This window comes from Equus asinus, chromosome 10 (genome assembly GCF_041296235.1).
Source record: "Equus asinus isolate D_3611 breed Donkey chromosome 10, EquAss-T2T_v2, whole genome shotgun sequence".
Taxonomy (NCBI): Eukaryota; Metazoa; Chordata; class Mammalia; order Perissodactyla; family Equidae; genus Equus; species Equus asinus.
The window spans coordinates 36,678,454-36,698,129 of record NC_091799.1 but is presented as its reverse complement, the minus strand read 5'-3'; the positions used below and the strand labels follow the sequence as shown (position 1 = coordinate 36,698,129).

General features: G+C 45.0%; 1 protein-coding gene across 13 annotated transcripts in view; it reads left to right on the top strand.

Moving 5' to 3' along the window:
• Positions 1-19,676, top strand: part of ZNF462 (zinc finger protein 462) — a 140,790-nt gene that overhangs the window by 45,309 nt on the left and 75,805 nt on the right. For 11 of the 13 annotated variants that reach the window (XR_011506304.1, XR_011506302.1, XM_070519078.1 and 8 more), the window contains exons 2-3: positions 12,968-13,217; positions 13,764-19,375. Coding sequence is in view for 11 of the 13 variants with exons in the window: in XM_070519078.1 (XP_070375179.1) it covers positions 12,998-13,217; positions 13,764-19,375 (5,832 nt within the window). In the remaining 2 variants the exon portion in view is untranslated. The remainder of the gene's footprint in view (positions 1-12,967; positions 13,218-13,763; positions 19,376-19,676) is intronic. The other 2 variants (XM_070519085.1, XM_070519084.1) reach the window with 1 other exon arrangement.

Genomic DNA, 19,676 nt, shown 5'->3' with positions numbered 1-19,676 from the left:
TTTATTTCAACGAAGTTACTTTCTATCACAGATTTGAGCATATTTTGTTTTGCTGTCTGCTTCTAGAATACCTTTTATCTGTATGTTGGATCTCTTTTTCAGGCTTCTTATCTGTCATCTTCTCCACTTGCTTTCGTCTACTTGTCCTTTTCCTCTGCATTTTGTATAGTTTTTTGAAGACTGTTTTCCACATCATCCACTTTGTCTTTGGTTTGTGGATTTTACCTCTTATTACTTTAATTTATTTATTGATTCTGCAATGATATTATTTTTGTCATTGGTGTCTTTCTTCAACTGCCAGCTCCTCTTTCATCTCATTCTGATGTCCTATCATCTTATCTTTGATCTCTTCTTTTAGAGTATTTCTGTTAATTGTTGTATATAATTTTTTTCTGTGCCCTGTTCTTTCAAAATAGATTGTTCATTGGTCTTATCCATGCCTTGTTTCTTTCTGTCACTGCCCCCCCCCAGTTCATTTTTTTCTAAGTTATCTTCAATTAGGATGTAACTATCAGAACGTTCTCTTGGCCCCCAAATAATGAGGGTACTATCTCTTTAAATCTCCTCCTTAAATCCTGCTTAATTCTTCTTTAAGAACCTGAGTTTGGGTCTTGATGAATTGTTTGTCTTCTGAAGCCCTTCAGCAATCTACAAGGGTCCTGGTTACTTTCCTGGGCAGAACACAGTTGATGAATTTTGTCTCTGAACTCTGTGATTCTAAGTTTTAAGTCCTACTTTTGATTTGCGGGCCCCATAGGTCTACTGATTTGGTGTGGCTAATTTTTTTTTTCTTTGTTTGTATTTTCCTTTTTCTTTTCCTTCAGCCAAGCGTTTGTTTGCAGTTTGAGACAATTAGCCACCATTTTTTCCTTGAAGTCCCTTGGTTAGCTTAAAACACATGTCCTTCTTTTGAGGGATTTCTAAGCACATCTGTGTTTTCACATGTTGATTCTTCCTGTGGATTTGGCTCTGCACTGTAGCTTTAGTGTGATGATCAAATAACCACTCCAAGTTTGGAGGTGTTTTCTAATGAGATTTTGTTTATCACTAAAGTCTCCTGTCATGGAAGAGTCTAGGATCCTGAGGGTTTACCCAACTCTTAGTATTTTCTGGACAAAACACCCCCATTCTTTCCTTTGTGGATTGCCACATCCCACTTTAGAAATATCGAGGACACCGTGTCATGAACCGTTCTGAAATTTTTAAGGGAGGTGAATATCAGTATCAGCATTGCGTTGGCCGCAATATTCACTCTTTCAAAGACAGTAAGTCTGTCTTTGATGTGTGTGCTCTTATTAGCTTGTGATGCTGGATTCTGCATCTTAGTATTTTCCCATTAATTGCTAAATTAGAAGTGAAATATTTGCAAACATTAGTCCTCTCCTAGGCTCTTTAAAGACTGCATAGCTATTATCATATTCATTCAATCAACAGCGCTTATAAGTAGGGTTCCCAGTGTGCTGAAGAAGGGGACTCACCATGCCAGCTGGTGGTCTCGGGGACTGTTAAATACAGGAAGAAAGAGTTGAGCTTGATCTTAAAACTTGAGCGGGCATCAGAATCACCATGAGGGCTTGTTAAAATACAGAGTGCTGGGCCCCATCCGCAGAGTCTGTGATTCATTGAGTCGGGAGTGGAGCACGAGAATTTGCATTTCTAGTGTGTTCTTGGGTGACGCTTATCCTGCTGGTCTAGGGGTCCCTCTTGAAGACCTAATGTGTCTTAAAGGATGGGAATTACTTGGACCTTCAAAATGCAGGTAAACGTCTTCTATGGGGAGGAAAAACATGAACCACCATGGAGATCGTAGCATCCTGATTTCTGAGCCATTGTCTTCATTATGATAAGGGACTCTTTCATGAGAGACCTTGATGGAGAATGTTGAAAAAGTGAAAGATGATTCCCAGCCTTTCTGATACATTTAGCTTTTTTTATAGCCAACAAATGGAAATAGATATCTACTAGGACTATAGGTAAATAAAGGATGAATAAATAAATAAATTGGTGAATGTGGTAAAATATTCCAAGTTGTGGTTGGTTTCAGAACACAGCGTATAATTTGAGGTGAAATGCGGTATCAACAAGATTCTGGAATTACTGGTCTGAGCCATTCACTGGCTGTACCACGAGAAGCCCAGCTTCCTTGCCAGGCATTTGTAGGACTGACTGCTCTTCTCCTTTCTGTTTAAATGAACTGACCCTGATATTTCCAGATACCCCTAAGGCTCATCAGCCAGCCTCTTCAGTGACTGTTGGCAGTGCACATTTTCCATAAGAAACAAGACGATGCTTCTCCTGGGGTAGACTTGGCAGGCATCAGGCTGCTCCATAACCTTGTTCTGATTCCATGAGGTTGGATTCTGAAGAAAGATAATTCAGTGTTATAGCTCTTGTTCTTCTGTGTATACCTTTGTCAGCAACTTTCAGTCTTCCAAATGTGTTTCCAAAGTATGAATACACTGCTTGCATGCCTAAGAAGGTCTTTGAGCAGGCAAGCTGCAGACAATGGATTTTGCACTTTTTCAGTTGCTCTCCTGAGTGTAGAATTCAGAGCAGACGAGACACTGGGGGATATTCTGGAATCTGCCTCCCCAGTGAAGAAAGACTCTTGTTACTGAGAATATATGAGACATGGACTTTAAGTGAGGAAAGCTGTTACTGAACTGAATAACATTTATAGTGTCTTTACTGCTGATTTCCTTTATCGAATTATGGAATTCAGAAGATTTTTTTTTTTTTTCTGCCTTCAGAGGGTTTGCATTCCAGAAGCCTCGGGCGGGTTAATTATCTCAAGACCTCGGTTTCACTGTCAGAAAAATGGAGATATAGGACCGGGTTGGACTCCATGGTCTAAGATCTCCTCTCTAGTGGACATTTATGAGCCTGTAGATAATTAACTTTTAGACTGAATTCTTGTCTTTGACTTAAAGAAGGCACAAGTAATACACTGTTGCAGTATTTTTCAAGGAAGCAAAGGAGAAAAATCTCTACTCTTACCTAATTTCGTTATACTTCCCTCCACTGAAACTGTTTATATAGTTTTGAGCTATAGGGGAGACTTGTTCCTCAGAATCTTTGCAAACAAGAATTAAAAGGTTTTTGGGGAGGGAAGGCCATCAAATAGTCTCAAGTGTCACCTCAGGCGATGATTCCAAGTGCCACATCAGTTCAGGGTAGCTTAGCAGTGTTATGAATCTGTGGGTGGAAAGTTGCAGCCAGAGCACCTTCGCCATGGATGATGAGGCAAAGGAAGATGGTCTCTTACTCAAATAACAAGGACAAGTGGACTTAGAACTCCTGGTCTCCCAGTAGTCAGCTAATCACTGAGCTGTAGCTTCATGAGCTTTATTAGTGGGAGTGAGGGGAGTGTCACATAGCACTAAGTTTTGGGTTATTTTTCTGGTCTTGGAGCCTCTCTGAAATTGCTTAAGTTCCTAAACATTTAGTTTGAGTTGGTACCACTGGTTAATTTTCTCCTGGAAAGCAGGCGTGCCTACACTCACTCATACTGCAAATCACATCAGGGCCAGACCTGTGCTGGGCCCTGGAGATAAAAGAACCAAAAGGAACACGTTACTTGTCCCCTGAAGAGTGGTTTTGAGTAGCCTGGGGCCCCATCACTTGGAGAGAAGATGATTTTACATGTTGGAGAGGAAAAAATGTGATTTGGAGAAATTTTAGTTGGAGGCCACATGCTAAGTGCAGAACTTGACTATTTTAATGACCCACAAAGCCCACAGGATCGTCAGCAGTGCAAGGGCCTTCTCACTAGAGAAAGATGGACCAGTCACATGTCTTAATCTTGGATTTTTCTTGAAAAGTTTTTAGTAAAATGCCCAAGTCAGAAAAATAAAACTAAAAACTCGTGATATCATATGACCTGAAGGCTCCTAAGATCATTAAGAACCATAGAATCATAAAATCTTTGAGCTGAGAAAGAACTTGCTGATCATCTGGTCCAGAGATTCCCCAGCTGGGACCCCATGAAAGGCTTGCAAAGGCAGATGGCTTATATGCAGGGACTAAAGATACCTAGAGCCCACTTGTGACAGGGTTTCCAACCTCCGCACTTGTGGCATTTTGGATCAGATCATTCTGTGTTGTGAGGGCTGCCCTGTGCCGTGTAGAAAGTTTAGCAGGATCCCTGGCTTCTACCCATTAGATGCCAGTAGCATGCCTTCCAGCTGTGATAACCAAAATTGTCTCCAGATAGTGTCAGCTATCCCTGGGCTGGGGTTGGGGTAGGGGTCAGAATGGCCCCTGGTTGGGACCCCTGTTCTATGATAGCATAGGGTTAGTAGAAGAAGCTAACTCTCATGACCGCAATCTTTTTATGTTTGTTTGGAATCCTATCATTTAGAAGCTCTGATTCATTCATTTGTTCATTCATTCAACACGTTTGCTGAGTACTTGTGTGAACTGCCCCCAGTGCTGAAGATACCAATGTAAGTAGACAGGCATGACCTGCTCTCAGGGTGCCTATGTTCTAGCAGAGGAAGACAGACCACAGACAGGTATCATGTCAACAATGAAGGAAATAAAGCAGCGTAACATGGCAGAGAGAAAGTTGAGTGTGGTCAGGGTTGTGGATGGGGGCTCAATTTCATGGCAGTGGAAAGGGTGGGCTAGCAACGTTAGATGGAGTTGTCAGGGCAAGCCCCTTGGAGGAGAGAACCTCTGAGAAACCGTTGAATGATGGTGAGTCAGCAAAACTCAAAACTGGGCGTTTATTTGTCTCTCGATAATAATAATAAGTAAGGGAATGAGTTAAGTTGGAAAAAAATCTTTCAAAATATGAGAAGGAAATCTTGTAAAACATGCCCTTTGTACAAAAGGATTGAACCTCGTAATCTAATCTCTTCATTTAACAAAATGATCCAAGTAAAGGCCTCAAAAGACTTGCTCAAGTTGAAGATGGCAGGCAGAGTCATCACACTTGCTGGGAGCAAATTCTTTCACTTGCTGGATAGGCATTTCTGTATCCTTGTCATTTTTTTTTAGAGCAGCTCAATAGTGAATAAACTGAAAAATCTAAGTTTGTTGGGCAAAAGGGAGATTTCTCATTAAGGATTTATGGAATGTGGGGCTTGGCCAAGTACCTGAGCATTTGAGTGTTTTCACATGGTGATAGATTCTACTGTTGTGTTGACAGACAAACGTCTCAGCTTTCTGTTTAGAAGTTCTGGAGGTGCAGAAATTTTTAGGAGTAAACATAGTTGGTGAAAGTAGATTGGAGAGTGCAAGAGAAAAAGAAATTCCTTAGCTATCTTTTTTTTTGCTGAGGAAGATTGACCCTGAGCTAACATCTGTTGCCAATCTTCCTCCTTTTGCTTGAGGAAGATTCACCTTGAGCCAACATCTGTGCCAATCTTACTCCATTTTGTGTGTGGTTTGCTGCCACAGCATGGCTGCTGACGAGTGGTGTAGGTCTGCACCCAGGAACCAAACCTATTCTGCTGAAGTGGAGCACACCAAACTTGACCATTAGGCCATGGGGCCAGCCCCAGCTATCATTTTTTTAAAAAAAATTTCTAACTCTTGGGTATCTGTCAGTTCCATACATAAACACATACTGTGTTTTTCCTATTATAATATTCTATTAATTTGCTGGAACAGGGGTGAGAAAACCAGTGGATCTGAATGGGCCATTTGATTAGTTTAATTTGGTGGAAGGACAGCCTTCTGTTGCTTCTGCTATAGGTGGAGGCCAAGAAGAGGAAAAAAAAATCACAATCTCCTTGGGTAGGAGGACTTGAAAATGTTCATGATCCACAAAAGCCCAGCCATTGTCTACCTTTCCAGAACACTGTCTGCTTACGGTTTTCATCCTGACAGCGCAATTAGATCAAACTACAGTTTGAAGAGAGACAGATAGACAGACAGACAGACAGACTGACCCAGGTGCCTGGCTTGTGTAATCAGTTTCGTCAGGTATAAGAAATCAGATTGGTTCATTGCATTGCTTGGCTCAGGGCCTTGTGTGCCATAGGCAGACTTGGGGCAATTCCCATCTAAAGGAGTGACTTTGAATTTTTTGAGCAAAGCATGAGCACAAGGCAATGAGCAAGTCTCAGAGAGATTAGATTGGGATTTTTGTGGGGTTTTCCCAGGTATAAGAAGTTCTTCTAGCAAAACTTTCTTATATTCTCCACAAGTCAACAACCATGCATTGTTGGTTTTGGGTTTTTCTTTTCCCTTTGAATGGCAATAGAGAGCAAGGTAAGTTGTTAAATTGGTTTCTGGAGTCATTCACTGAAACTGTAGAATTTAGACTTCGTGTGGTTGGCCGGACCTTCTCTGCCAAGAACAGTTATGGCCGTGAAGACATGCCCAAGCCCTGAGGTCAGTCAAGCTCTCAAACCCACAGAGGAGGTTGGTCTTTCATGATGTGGAAGATGGCTTTTACTCCAGCTTCTGCTTACTCTGCGTCTTAATCACTTCTGTAATGAAGACCCAGCAGCATATCTACAACTTCCCTTTAATTTTACAACTTTTATAATGAGAGTTCTTGTAACGTGAAAGTGTCTGTAGAAACCCAGCCGGCGTTCTGAAGAGTCTGTCAGGGAGCGCTGGGATTTTCTGGCTCTGCGGTTTGGGTGCTCTTCGGCTGTAGAGGAGAGACCTCAGTGATCCCTCATTCTAAATGCTCGGGCAAGAATGGCTTCAGTGTTTCCAGGGAACTTCCTGATGGCCCATGACATTTCAGAGAATTCATTCGACACCAAGAATGGCTTTCCGTCATGGGAAAGAACAAGACAAGCTGCGATCTCAGTTGTCATGGTCGCGTTTTGAGAATTTTAGTGTGAGGAGGCGTCTTCGTTTTGTTTTGTTTCTCGAGGAGCATGTTGTCAGGATACTTCTCAGAATTGGAATTATCTAGTGAACTGCAGGTTCCCCTCTGCAGACAATGAAGTCTAAAGCAGCTGAGATACCATCCTGCTTCCTCCCTTTCTTTTCTAGTCCCTTCTCTCCTCTTTTATCTCCTTGTTCAAATCACACGCTTCCTTTTCTAAGGACAGGGGAGCTGGCAGACTGCCTATTGGCCTGTTGGCCTCAATTAGCCTTATATCATTGCAAAGGAATGCATGAATTCTCCAGAAGGTATGTACTATCTCTTTCTGTGTTAGACGGTCGCTACCTGCTTTCATAACAGGTCACTCAGCTAGAATTGCTTCTTATTTACATATCTAACATTTTTTTAGTCACTTGGATTATATCCCTAGGTGCCCTCCTCCTTTTAATGATGATCCCTAAGGTATCTGTTAGGAAATATTACTTCAATATGCTCTGAAAACTTGAAAACTTTATGGAGGGCAACAAAGCCAAAATAAGAGAAAACCTGAAGACTAGCATCCTTGGTCAGAAGGTGGCCGGGTTAGTAATCTGAAGATTGCCTGCTTCAGACTTTGTGCTTACATTCAAGGTCCCACAGATAGACCAGGCCAACCACATAGGACAGAGGCCACACTGGCAGGACTCAAGGTCTCGTGGTACTTCTCTGCTATTGTTTAAATTCAGTCTCATGTTGGGGGTTGCATATGTGATTGCAAATTAATCCTTTCTCTTCTGAAAATTTGGTTTTGAAGAACAGCTGTGTCTCCCTTCTGAATTCCTTAATTATTTATCCTCCCCGATATGTTAAACCTTTCATTAGTGTGGTGAATTGCCAAGAGTACACAGAACTGCTTAGATCATGTAGCAAACAGTATAAACATTTGATAGGACATTTGAAGACACCACATGATGAGCTGGGATCTATAGCAGTACCCAATGTTGTGGGATCGATTGGAGGTAGCTTGTTGTTGGAAGTTCTTTGTTAGTTAATTTTGCTGGTTTATTTTTTTAAAACTCTAACATGGGAATGGTACATATGTCATTTGTCCTTACTGAGAAGGGGACTGATTCTGCTCTAAGTGCTTGTTCACTGTGGAGTGCACATGCCCGTGTCTGAGTTAACATTAAAGCAAGAAAATTTTATTTCATATATATGCATTTGTAAGTTTGATTTCATAGCTCCTGTCCCTGTTCCTGAAAGATTTGACTTCAATTTCTCAGTCCCGTCCTCTTTGGAAAGATGCTTTAAATGATTTTTAAATTATGAGAATTCCCACTTCAACCATGAGAAGAGTAAAGCGTAAGTAGCAATATAGAACCCCCTTTGTTGCTAAGAGTAGCAACCCCCATTCCGAAGTCAATTAGGTAATGATTTTTTTCCCCCTCATTTTTCATTATAAGCATGAAAATTCTTCCTTCCTCCCAAACCATGGTCCTGGGGCTTGCAATTAGAAATGTTCACCTCCCAACACACCCCACAGCTCTTTGACCTCGTCCTATCAACAGTTTCCCATTTGCAGATACATTTACAGAATGACTGTTAGGTTCCTGATTTTTCTAGCTGAACTATTCAAAGTGTAAGCATTCCAATACCTGTCCTTGAATCACTGGTTTTTCCATCATAGGAAAGGACAGGAAGAAAAACATAAACAACAGGTGCTAACTAAAACCTCTTATTAGAATTGTGAGTCAGGAGAACCGGGGAGTTCAGCGTCTTAGAAATGAAACTAGGTTTCTGGAGTGGACAGAGGAAAAGCACCTTATGGTGTTTCTGGTTCTATTTCTCAAAGGCTTTGAAGGTTATAATTAGTTGCTATGAATCCCTGTGGCTGTGGTGCATCACAGCTTTATTGCTGGTCTGCGGTCCTTCAGGCAGAGAACAGGGTAGACCCAGGCAAGGCCCGCACGTTTTAATTTGGACACTTTCTGCAGACAGTTGGGACTCTCAAGACCCTGTGTAAGCTCCTGGGCCATGCAAGCTTAAAGAACAATACTTGCTAAGCGGACCCGGGTGGGGGTTGATGGTGGCAGGATTGTGAGAAGGCTGTGGCACCTCAAGGGCGCCTCCCCATCTCCAGTTACACTCTGGGCAGTGTGTTGGAAGGACACACAGTTCACCTTCCCAGGAGGAAAACTGAGGCTTAATGGATCCCTGGAATTCTGAGCACAGGAAGTGGGTGGACAGACGGTATAAATTACAGTGGGTGTTCTTAAGATTGAGAAAGAGCAGCCCGAGTCCAGAATTTCCCTTTCTTCATTCTCATGTGTCTATTTCAAATCTTTAACGATCTCTGGATTTTCTTTAAATGTCTTCAAGAGTTTGTCAAATGTGGAAAATTGGATTTGGAGTTTCCCATCAAAACCCCACATTTTGAAATTCTCAATCTATAAATGTAAATTGAACAAACCAACAACCAATAGTAAGTAGTACAGAAGAGTGATGAATAATTAGAATGGTCTAGGGGTTTCACGTTAGGAGGATGGGTCACATTAGGAGCTAGGTTATTTGAGAACGAATCCATATTCACCTAGCCCGCAGCATCATGGCTCATGTTGAGAGTCTAGTCATCCAACGGCTGCTTGACCTTGAGGGGCCTGGAAATATTGCCTTGGAGGTGGGAGGGGGGGGTGCCTGTTTGGTTTGTAGATTTATCTCATGACCTTTTGAAAGAATATTTCTTTTTAGTTAGTTCAGAAGCTTCCTCTTCTGCTTTTGGTTTTGCTAATTTGGTCAGTGAGAAAAGAAACATTGCTAATCTCATTATCACAGTATTTTCAAATGAAGTAAGTAGATACAGATCAAGGCTTTTAACTTTAAATCATAATTTTGTAGCAGATCGGTGTCTGGTTAGCCTTTGGGGGTAGCTGCTCTTTCTGGGTTGATGAAGCAGTCAAACAGGCAGAGCTTATTTCTATCTTTTTTCTCCTTGTTGTTGGTTTCTCAGAGGATCACCATCTGCTGCAGAAACATACTCTGGTTGATGGATGGGTCATCCTCAGGTCCCATTTTCTCTGTCTCTCTCCTCCCCTGTTCCCTTCTTCTCCTCCTCCTTTCACTTCTTGCACATGTGTACATCCTCAGTCTCATAAACACATCAAGTTTCTGTTTCTTTGATTGTTTAGGCCATGCTGGCAATTTCTGTTTTCTTCTGTCAGCGTCTTAAGGAGAAATGCATACACAAAGGCAAAATGCCTTTCAAAGGAGGCAAGATCCTCCTTTCAGTACTTGGTGCAGATGTGAAATTGAAGGCCATTCCGCTGTACCTGACGCTGGTTCTCACAGCAGCCTGGAGATTAACCTCTTCTAAGGCTCTGAGCTATTTTTGAGGTAGAGACAGCAACAACATTAAAGCTAGAACCCATTAGGAAATCACTTTCATCATCTCTTCTTTTTCCAAATCAGGGCTTTTTTTTTTTTTTTCTGATCTCCTAACCCTTTAATCTCCTTTGTAGCAGAACAAGGAGACTGTTGGTTTGTGTTTGCATCCAGAAAAGAAGTTAGAATCCTTGATAACAGCTTCCGAAATCACCAAGATATTAGAGAACCGCATCAAGAGGTGAATTTCATCTCTGGGTGGATGCCTTAATGCCGAAGGTGCCCTGCTTTCCTGGTGCAGAACCATCCTTTTTGTTGATGTTGTGCAAACCAGGCTCAAACTTTCCAAAAGACACACAGCAGAAAGCCTTTTGTTGCATTATTTCTAAAGGCTTGAAGTTTTGAAGGGAAGAGATTTTGTTTTCCTCTCGGCTACACAATGGAGCTTTCAGAGAACCTCTTTTAAAAGGAATAGCTACAGCCTTTGTGTTGAAGGGTGTGTCTGTTGGCAGGGTCTGCTGATGCAGACAGACTGGCTGGTGATTAACAAAGGTCATTAGACTTTGGAATCTGGCAAGCAGAGTCGGATGGTATGTCTTCTGTGTGTGGAAGGACGACTCCCAAGAAGCCAAGGCATTCTGGAGGTCCCCCCATGCCACCCCCAAATCCTGCTGTAGAACAGGGTCTGGTTCAGGATCGTCCTGCAATAACTAGCGCTCTGCTGGGACTCAGGAACGAGCATATCAATCATGGGATAAAAGAACCTTCGGAGATCTTGGTGAATGACATCGAGGAGGAGAAAGGTGCAGCTTTTCGGAAAGAAATGAAAACAGTTCATTCTTTGCTGGGAGGAGAAGAGCCTAAGAGGAGCCCAGGCTGCTCTTCTACTGTTCATTTCTGATTGTCAGCCTAGCAGAATCCCAGAGAAGCCATGTTGTGCACGGAGGAGAAGCTCTGAGCTAAAATGGCTGCTCCTAAAGCTCAGAGGACTAGGGCAGCTTAGTGAGTCTTAGAGCTTCAGTGACGCAGAAGCTCATATCTCTTGAAAGTGTGATAAACACATTCAGCAGAGCTGTGGCTTGTTTGGCTGAGATGAAAGGACTAAGCTGGGGGGATGGGGAGTGCACACTGGATGATCTGCTTTTTTCTGTGAAGTGTTCTAAATGCAGGAGTCGTCTGCACCATGGAAAAATTTGTTTTCAGGTCTAATGGACTGTGCGAAAGGAGAAGTGGGGTGGGGCCTCAGTGACTGCTGTAATTTGATCCAGAGCTGATAGCATGCTCTTCCACACAATTTGGGTTGGTGCTTAGACATAAAAGCTTGTGTATCTGGAATATTGAGACTTAGTTAGCTGAAAAGACTCTGGTGCACAGTTCAATGTTTATTGAAAAAGGATAAATTGCCGGGTGAAAGAAGAGGAGGTAAATATCTGCGTCTCACTCTGCAAGCTCAGCCTGTCCAGAGCTGAACTTGCCAGAAGTTATTTTAGCAGGCTATCAGCAGGAGCATTCTTTCATGGAAAATCTTCCTGCAATGGCTCCTTTCACTACGTTGACTTATGCCTAGACTTTGTTCCTCCTGCAGAAACAATTTATCTTTTACAAGAAAAGTATAGAAAGTTGCTTTACAATTAAAGTAGAGAAAGATTCAACTACAGCTTTGGTTCTTGGACATCCAGTTCTAGATTCCAATGACTCAGCAGAGTTTGTGGTGAGCTCAATGAAGTAACTCACTCATTAAGATAATAACTGGGGATCTCAACTCAGGATAGATATTCAGATAGGAAAAGTGTGCCTTCTAATACATTTTTAACTGCTTAATGGTGGAACTCTCCATGGAGTTCATGTGAAGATAGCTTTATATTTCAACCACATAGTAACTCGCAGAATGGAGATAGCTGGGTGAGTTTTGCTTTAAAAATACAGGTTCACAGCTTTTCGTGTCCACGTATACACTTCATGTTTGTAAAGGAGAGAAGTGGGAAAAAATTAAGTCATGACTTAGAAGCCCGTCTTCGAATCTGCACATTTCTGTTTACTTAATGTAAGTTTATGTACTTAGGTGCAACTTTAAGCTAGAAACTGGACCGTCATCTAAAGTCAGTTGTTTGAGAATCTCGTGAGAAATATTTTATGACCTAATTAGATTGGAGAAGCTGTTAGGTTATAATTGGTAGGCAGTAAAACGCAAATCACCATTTAGCTCATGAAAAAAAAAAACCCTAACTAAACTGTTGGGGGCAAGCAGGAAAGCGGTGTACCCCAGTTAAGATATTGGAATTATAAAAAATGCAATAAAAGCTCGCTCTCCTGCCACTCTAAGATTTAATATTGTTTCACCATTTGGTGATAAAACATCAACGTTATAATATTAAACGGCTAATGAAGATTGACATTTGTCCTTTCTCCTATAGAGACATCCTCTTTACTTCTGAGAAGTTTCTGGTTCAAAAAGAAAATGGAATCAAAGTCAATATTAACTTAACCAAGAAATTTGAATTCAGCCAAGAAATTCAGAAACTACTAAAACTTTTGAAGTATTAAGGGTTTCCTTGACAAATGGCATTTGAAGATATATTTATATCAAGCCAGAAAAAGTTTATCTGGTTTTTTTTTCCCTTCTTTGAAGTTACGAAGTCAAGGGCATCATTCCTATGTCTGACTGCCTCTCTTTGACCAGTGTTCCAACTGGCAGGGTTCAGTAAGAGGAATCTGCTGATATTGGAATTTTCTCCATTAATGGACTTGGAGCCCCATCAGCTTGGGGTAGGCAATGAGCGCATTCCTCAAGATGTTTTGTTCTGACTTCTGCCACAGGTCCCTAATGTGAGAGGGTAGACCCAGATCATGGAGGTGCTTCAGTGTGATGGCTGTGACTTCAGAGCCCCATCTTATGAAGATCTCAAGGCGCACATTCAGGATGTCCACACGGCATTTCTGCAGCCAACTGATGTTGCTGAAGACAATGCTAATGAGCCACGATCGGGGTCCATGAATGCCAGTAATCAGACAGAGGTGGAATTTTCTTCTATAAAGGATGAATTTGCGATTGCAGAGGATTTATCAGGTAAGTCGGTACTAAATTTGGCATCTCTGATATATTTCACTGCTCTCACATCTATTCTTAGCCTATAGCCATGGTTCTTGAAGTACGTGGCTTCTACAGAATTTCTTGCTCTTTGTGAGCCATTTTTGTGGTTTGGGTGTCGTGTTTGTCTTGTCGAGTATCCGAGGTCATTGCCCTCTCGGCTTCCTTATGTCCCCCAGCTTTCTTTTAATTTGGAGAACAAGACAATGTCTTGGAAAGTTCTAGAATGAATATTGCAGTTTGTAAAACTTGTGTTTTATAGCTACGTGGCGTGTTTGTGGAGATGAGGAGAGTATTGTACCTAAAGCTGTACACTTCATCTTCTTCCGTGAGAAGCAATATGTGTGTGTTTGTTGATGCTTCATTAATACTCTTCAGGGCTTCATCTTGAGCTGCTAGGCCTTTTGAATGTGGTGTTTATTAATGAAGAATAATTGAAAAGAAAAATTGATTTGCATGATTGAATTCCTTAATTCTCTTCTGCTTTGCTTTTTTCTTCCCACTTACCTTATGCTTTCCCTTTAGGTCAAAATGCAGCTGCGTTGGGGACTGGAAGTTACTATGGCCACAGTCCAGGATATTACAGTCAGCATATTGCCCCTAATCCCAAACCAACAAACAAGTTTTTTCAATGCAAGTTCTGCGTACGCTACTTCAGGTCGAAAAACCTCCTCATTGAACACACTAGGAAGGTCCACGGAGCTCAAGCCGAAGGGAGTTCGGCAGGACCCCCTGTTCCAGGATCCTTAAATTATAATATCATGATGCACGAGGGTTTTGGAAAGGTCTTCTCTTGCCAGTTTTGCACATACAAGTCACCGAGGAGGGCAAGAATAATTAAGCATCAGAAGATGTATCACAAGAACAATTTGAAGGAGACCACTGCTCCCCCCCCTACCCCTGCTCCGCTGCCCGACCCCGTCATCCCACCCGTGTCCCTGCAGGACCCCTGCAAGGAACTGCCAGCAGAGGTCGTGGAGCGCAGCATCTTAGAATCCATGGTGAAGCCTTTGACCAAGTCTCGAGGCAACTTTTGCTGTGAGTGGTGCAGCTACCAGACCCCCCGCCGAGAACGCTGGTGTGACCACATGATGAAGAAACACCGCAGTATGGTCAAGATCCTTTCCAGTCTCAGACAGCAACAAGAAGGGACTAATCTACCTGATGTGCAGAACAAGAGCGCCCCCAGCCCCACTTCCAACTCCACTTACCTGTCCATGAATGCTGCAAGCCGGGAGATCCCCAACACGAACGTCTCCAACTTCCGGGGCTCCCTCAGTAACTCCATCATGAGACCCAATTCTTCTTCAGCTTCCAAGTTTTCGCCCATGTCTTACCCTCCGATGAAGCCGAAGTCACCTCACAATTCTGGCCTCGTTAACTTGGCAGAGAGATCCCGTTATGGAATGGCTGACATGACCAATTCTTCTGCCGACCTGGAAACGAACAGTATGCTGAATGACTCTAGTTCTGATGAAGAGTTAAATGAAATAGACAGTGAGAATGGTTTAAATGCTATGGATCACCAGACAGCAGGCATGTCTGCAGAGCAGCTGATGGGCTCAGATGGCAACAAATTATTGGAGACCAAGGGGATTCCATTTAGAAGATTCATGAATCGGTTCCAGTGCCCCTTTTGTCCTTTCCTCACCATGCATCGGCGTAGCATCTCCCGTCACATAGAAAACATCCACTTATCTGGAAAGACAGCTGTCTACAAATGTGACGAATGTCCGTTTACTTGCAAGAGCTCCTTAAAACTCGGGGCTCACAAACAGTGTCACACGGGTACAACGTCAGATTGGGATGCTGTGAATTCCCAGAGTGAAAGCATTTCTTCCTCACTGAATGAAGGTGTAGTGTCTTACGAGAGCTCAAGCATCAATGGCAGGAAGTCAGGAGTCTTGCTGGATCCCTTGCAGCAGCAACAGCCACCGCCACCACCGCCACCACCACCACCGCCGCCTCCGTCCCAGCCGCAGCCACCGCAGCTACAGCCACCACATCAGGTGCCACCCCAGCCCCAGCCGCCAGCAACACAGCAGCCACAGCCGCCTGTGCAAGCCCCGCCCCTGCACCCATACAAATGCACCATGTGTAATTACTCCACCACGACTTTGAAAGGGCTAAGAGTCCATCAGCAGCACAAACACTCGTTTTGCGACAACTTGCCAAAATTCGAGGGGCAGCCCTCAAGCCTACCATTGGAAAGTGAGACCGACAGCCACCCCTCTTCCAGCAACACTGTGAAGAAAAGTCAGACCTCAATTCTTGGGTTGTCCTCCAAGAATAATTTTGTAGCTAAGGCCTCTAGGAAGCTCGCGAATGACTTTCCTCTCGACTTATCGCCCGTGAAGAAGAGAACTAGGATCGACGAGATTGCGAGTAACCTGCAAAGCAAAATTAACCAAACCAAACAGCAGGAAGATGCGGTGATCAATGTCGAGGATGACGAAGAGGAAGAGGAAGACAATGAAGTGGAGATAGAGGTGGAGCTGGACAGGGAGGAAGAGCCGACGGAGCCAGTCATGGAGGTGCCCACTTCCTTTGCAGCCCAACAGATTTGGGCACGAGATGCCAGCGAGTCCCAGAAGGAGCCCAACTTCAGAAGTGTCACCCACGATTACAACGCCACCAACGGGGCTGAGATTGAGCTCACCCTTTCTGAAGATGAAGAGGATTATTACGGCTCCACGACCAACATGAAAGATCACCAAGTTTCCAGTACCGCTCTCCTGAACACCCAGACTCCTATTTACGGAACTGAGCACAATAGTGAAAATACAGACTTTAGTGACTCTGGAAGGCTATACTATTGCAAACACTGTGACTTTAACAACAAATCGGCCCGGAGTGTCAGCACCCACTACCAACGAATGCACCCGTACATTAAATTCAGCTTTAGGTACATCTTGGACCCCAACGATCACAGCGCAGTGTATAGGTGTCTGGAATGCTACATCGATTACACCAACTTTGAGGATCTGCAGCAGCATTACGGGGAACACCACCCAGAAGCCATGAATGTACTCAACTTTGACCATTCGGACCTGATCTACCGGTGTCGGTTTTGTTCCTACACCAGCCCGAACGTTAGAAGCCTGATGCCACATTACCAAAGAATGCATCCCACCGTTAAGATTAACAACGCGATGATATTTTCAAGCTATGTCGTGGAGCAGCAGGAAGGACTGAATACGGAATCCCAGACACTGAGGGAGATTCTGAATTCGGCTCCCAAGAACATGGCGACTTCCACTCCTGTGGCTCGTGGTGGCGGTATGCCAGCGACGTTTAATAAAAACACTCCTTCCAAGACCTTTACTCCAGAATGTGAAAACCAGAAGGACCCCTCGGTTAACACCGTTGTCGTTTATGACTGTGACGTTTGCTCATTCGCAAGCCCCAATATGCATTCTGTCCTGGTTCATTATCAGAAGAAACACCCAGAAGAAAAGGCTTCCTACTTTAGGATCCAGAAAACCATGCGAATGGTGTCTGTGGACAGGGGCTCTGCCCTTTCTCAGTTATCATTTGAGGTGGGTGCTCCAATGTCTCCCAAAATGTCCAACATGGGTTCCCCACCCCCCCCACAACCCCCGCCACCAGACCTCAGTACTGAGCTTTACTACTGCAAACACTGTTCCTACAGCAATCGGTCAGTTGTGGGAGTGCTTGTCCACTACCAGAAAAGGCACCCAGAAATAAAGGTCACTGCCAAATATATCAGACAGGCTCCTCCCACAGCTGCAATGATGAGAGGGGCCGAGGGGCCCCAAGGCTCCCCCCGGCCACCTGCCCCCATGCCACAGCTGACCCGCAGCAGCTCCGAGAGAGATGGCCCTCTTGTGGAGAATGAGATGTTTTTTTGCCAGCACTGTGATTACGGGAACCGAACGGTCAAAGGTGTCCTCATTCATTATCAGAAGAAGCACCGGGACTTCAAAGCCAACGCAGATGTGATCCGGCAGCACACGGCCACCATCCGAAGCCTCTGTGACCGTAACCAGAAGAAGCCTGCCAGTTGCGTGCTTGTCCCCCCCTCTAATGTGGAGCGGGACAAGACCAAACTCCGAGCGCTCAAGTGTAGGCAGTGTTCGTATACCTCCCCCTACTTCTATGCACTGAGGAAGCATATCAAGAAAGACCACCCTGCCCTGAAGGCCACGGTCACGTCCATCATGCGATGGGCGTTTCTAGATGGCTTGATAGAAGCTGGCTACCACTGCGAGTGGTGCATCTATTCCCACGTGGAGCCCAGTGGTTTGCTCCTACATTACCAAAGGAGGCATCCAGAACATTACGTTGACTACACTTACATGGCCACCAAACTCTGGGCTGGGCCAGACCCCTCCCCTCCCTCTCTCGCCATGCCAGCTGAAGCCAAAACATACAGATGCAGAGACTGTGTTTTTGAAGCCGTCTCCATCTGGGACATCACCAATCACTACCAAGCATTCCACCCGTGGGCCATGAATGGTGATGAGTCGGTGCTGCTGGATATCATCAAGGAGAAAGATGCTATTGAGAATCCCCTCCCTCTTGCTGAAGAGTTGGTGGGCCCTTTGAATTGTGAGAACAGTATGCCCACGCCACTCCCCGAGCAGGAAGCTGAATGCCCAGAGGATGCAAGACTTTCCCCAGAGAAAAGCATCCAGCTAGCTTCCGCCAACCCCGCCATATCCTCCACCCCGTACCAGTGCACGGTGTGCCAGTCTGAGTATAATAACCTGCATGGCCTTCTCACCCACTATGGGAAGAAGCACCCAGGCATGAAAGTGAAGGCTGCTGACTTCGCCCAGGACATCGACATCAACCCAGGCGCCGTCTACAAGTGTAGGCATTGCCCGTATATCAACACCCGCATCCACGGCGTCCTGACCCACTACCAGAAGCGACATCCGTCCATCAAGGTGACCGCCGAGGACTTTGTGCATGACGTGGAGCAATCTGCCGACATAGCCCAGAATGACGTGGAGGAGACGAGCAGGATCTTCAAGCAAGGGTATGGCGCCTACCGCTGCAAACTGTGTCCGTACACGCATGGCACTTTGGAGAAACTCAAAATCCACTATGAGAAGTATCACAATCAGCCTGAATTTGATGTCTTTTCCCCGTCACCCCCGAAGCTGCCGGTCTCCCTCGAGCCCGAGATAACCACTGAAGTGAGCCCCTCCCAAGTCTCCATCACCGAGGAGGAGGTGGGAGAGGAGCCCCTGTCCACTTCTCACTTCTCTACCTCGCACCTGGTCTCCCACACTGTGTTCCGGTGCCAGCTCTGTAAGTACTTCTGCTCCACGAGGAAGGGGATCGCCAGGCACTACCGCATCAAGCACAACAACGTCCGAGCCCAGCCAGAGGGCAAGAACAACCTTTTCAAGTGTGCCCTGTGTGCCTACACCAACCCCATCCGCAAAGGGCTGGCGGCCCACTACCAGAAGCGCCACGATATTGATGCGTATTACACCCACTGCCTGGCAGCCTCCAGGACCATCAGCGACAAGCCCAACAAGGTGATCATCCCGTCACCCCCCAAGGACGACTCCCCGCAGCTCAGCGAGGAACTCCGGCGGGCAGTGGAGAAGAAAAAGTGCTCCCTGTGCTCCTTCCAGTCCTTCAGCAAGAAGGGCATCGTGTCCCATTACATGAAGCGCCACCCGGGGGTGTTCCCAAAGAAGCAGCACGCCAGCAAGCTGGGGGGCTACTTCACCGCCGTCTACGCCGACGAGCACGAGAAGCCGATGCTGATGGAAGAGGAGGAGAGAGGCAGCTTCGAGAAAGCCGAGGTGGAGGGAAGCGAAGCTCAGGAAATCGAGTGGCTCCCGTTCCGCTGCATCAAATGCTTCAAGCTGTCCTTCAGCACGGCGGAGCTGCTGTGCATGCATTACACTGACCACCACAGTCGGGACCTGAAGAGGGACTTCATCATCCTGGGCAGCGGCCCCCGCTTGCAGAACTCCGCCTACCAGTGTAAGCACTGCGATAGCAAACTGCAGAGCACCGCCGAGCTGACCTCACACTTGAACATTCACAATGAGGAATTCCAGAAGCGTGCCAAACGTCAGGAGAGGAGGAAACAGCTTTTGAGCAAGCAGAAATATGCAGATGGTGCTTTTGCAGATTTCAAACAAGAGAGGGTAAGGATATGTTTTGATTTCCCTTCCCCCAGGAGGCCTCTCATCACTGATGCCCACATGCACTTCTTCGTTGCCAGCCAAACTGCTACGGGCTTCCTAGTGACTTAGCTTGCCAGAGAGCTCAATAAGTCAATTACACATTTCGAGCTTGATTATCCCCCATTCTGTGCTCACCCTTCTCCACGGTCCTGTTCCCCTCCCGCTCGCTCCTCCCAAGGCTCCCCAGGGGAGGGTTGGGGCGGTTTCTCTGTATTTCCTTCTGCCAAGTAGCCTTGTCTGAGACCTAGTTACACGACAACGC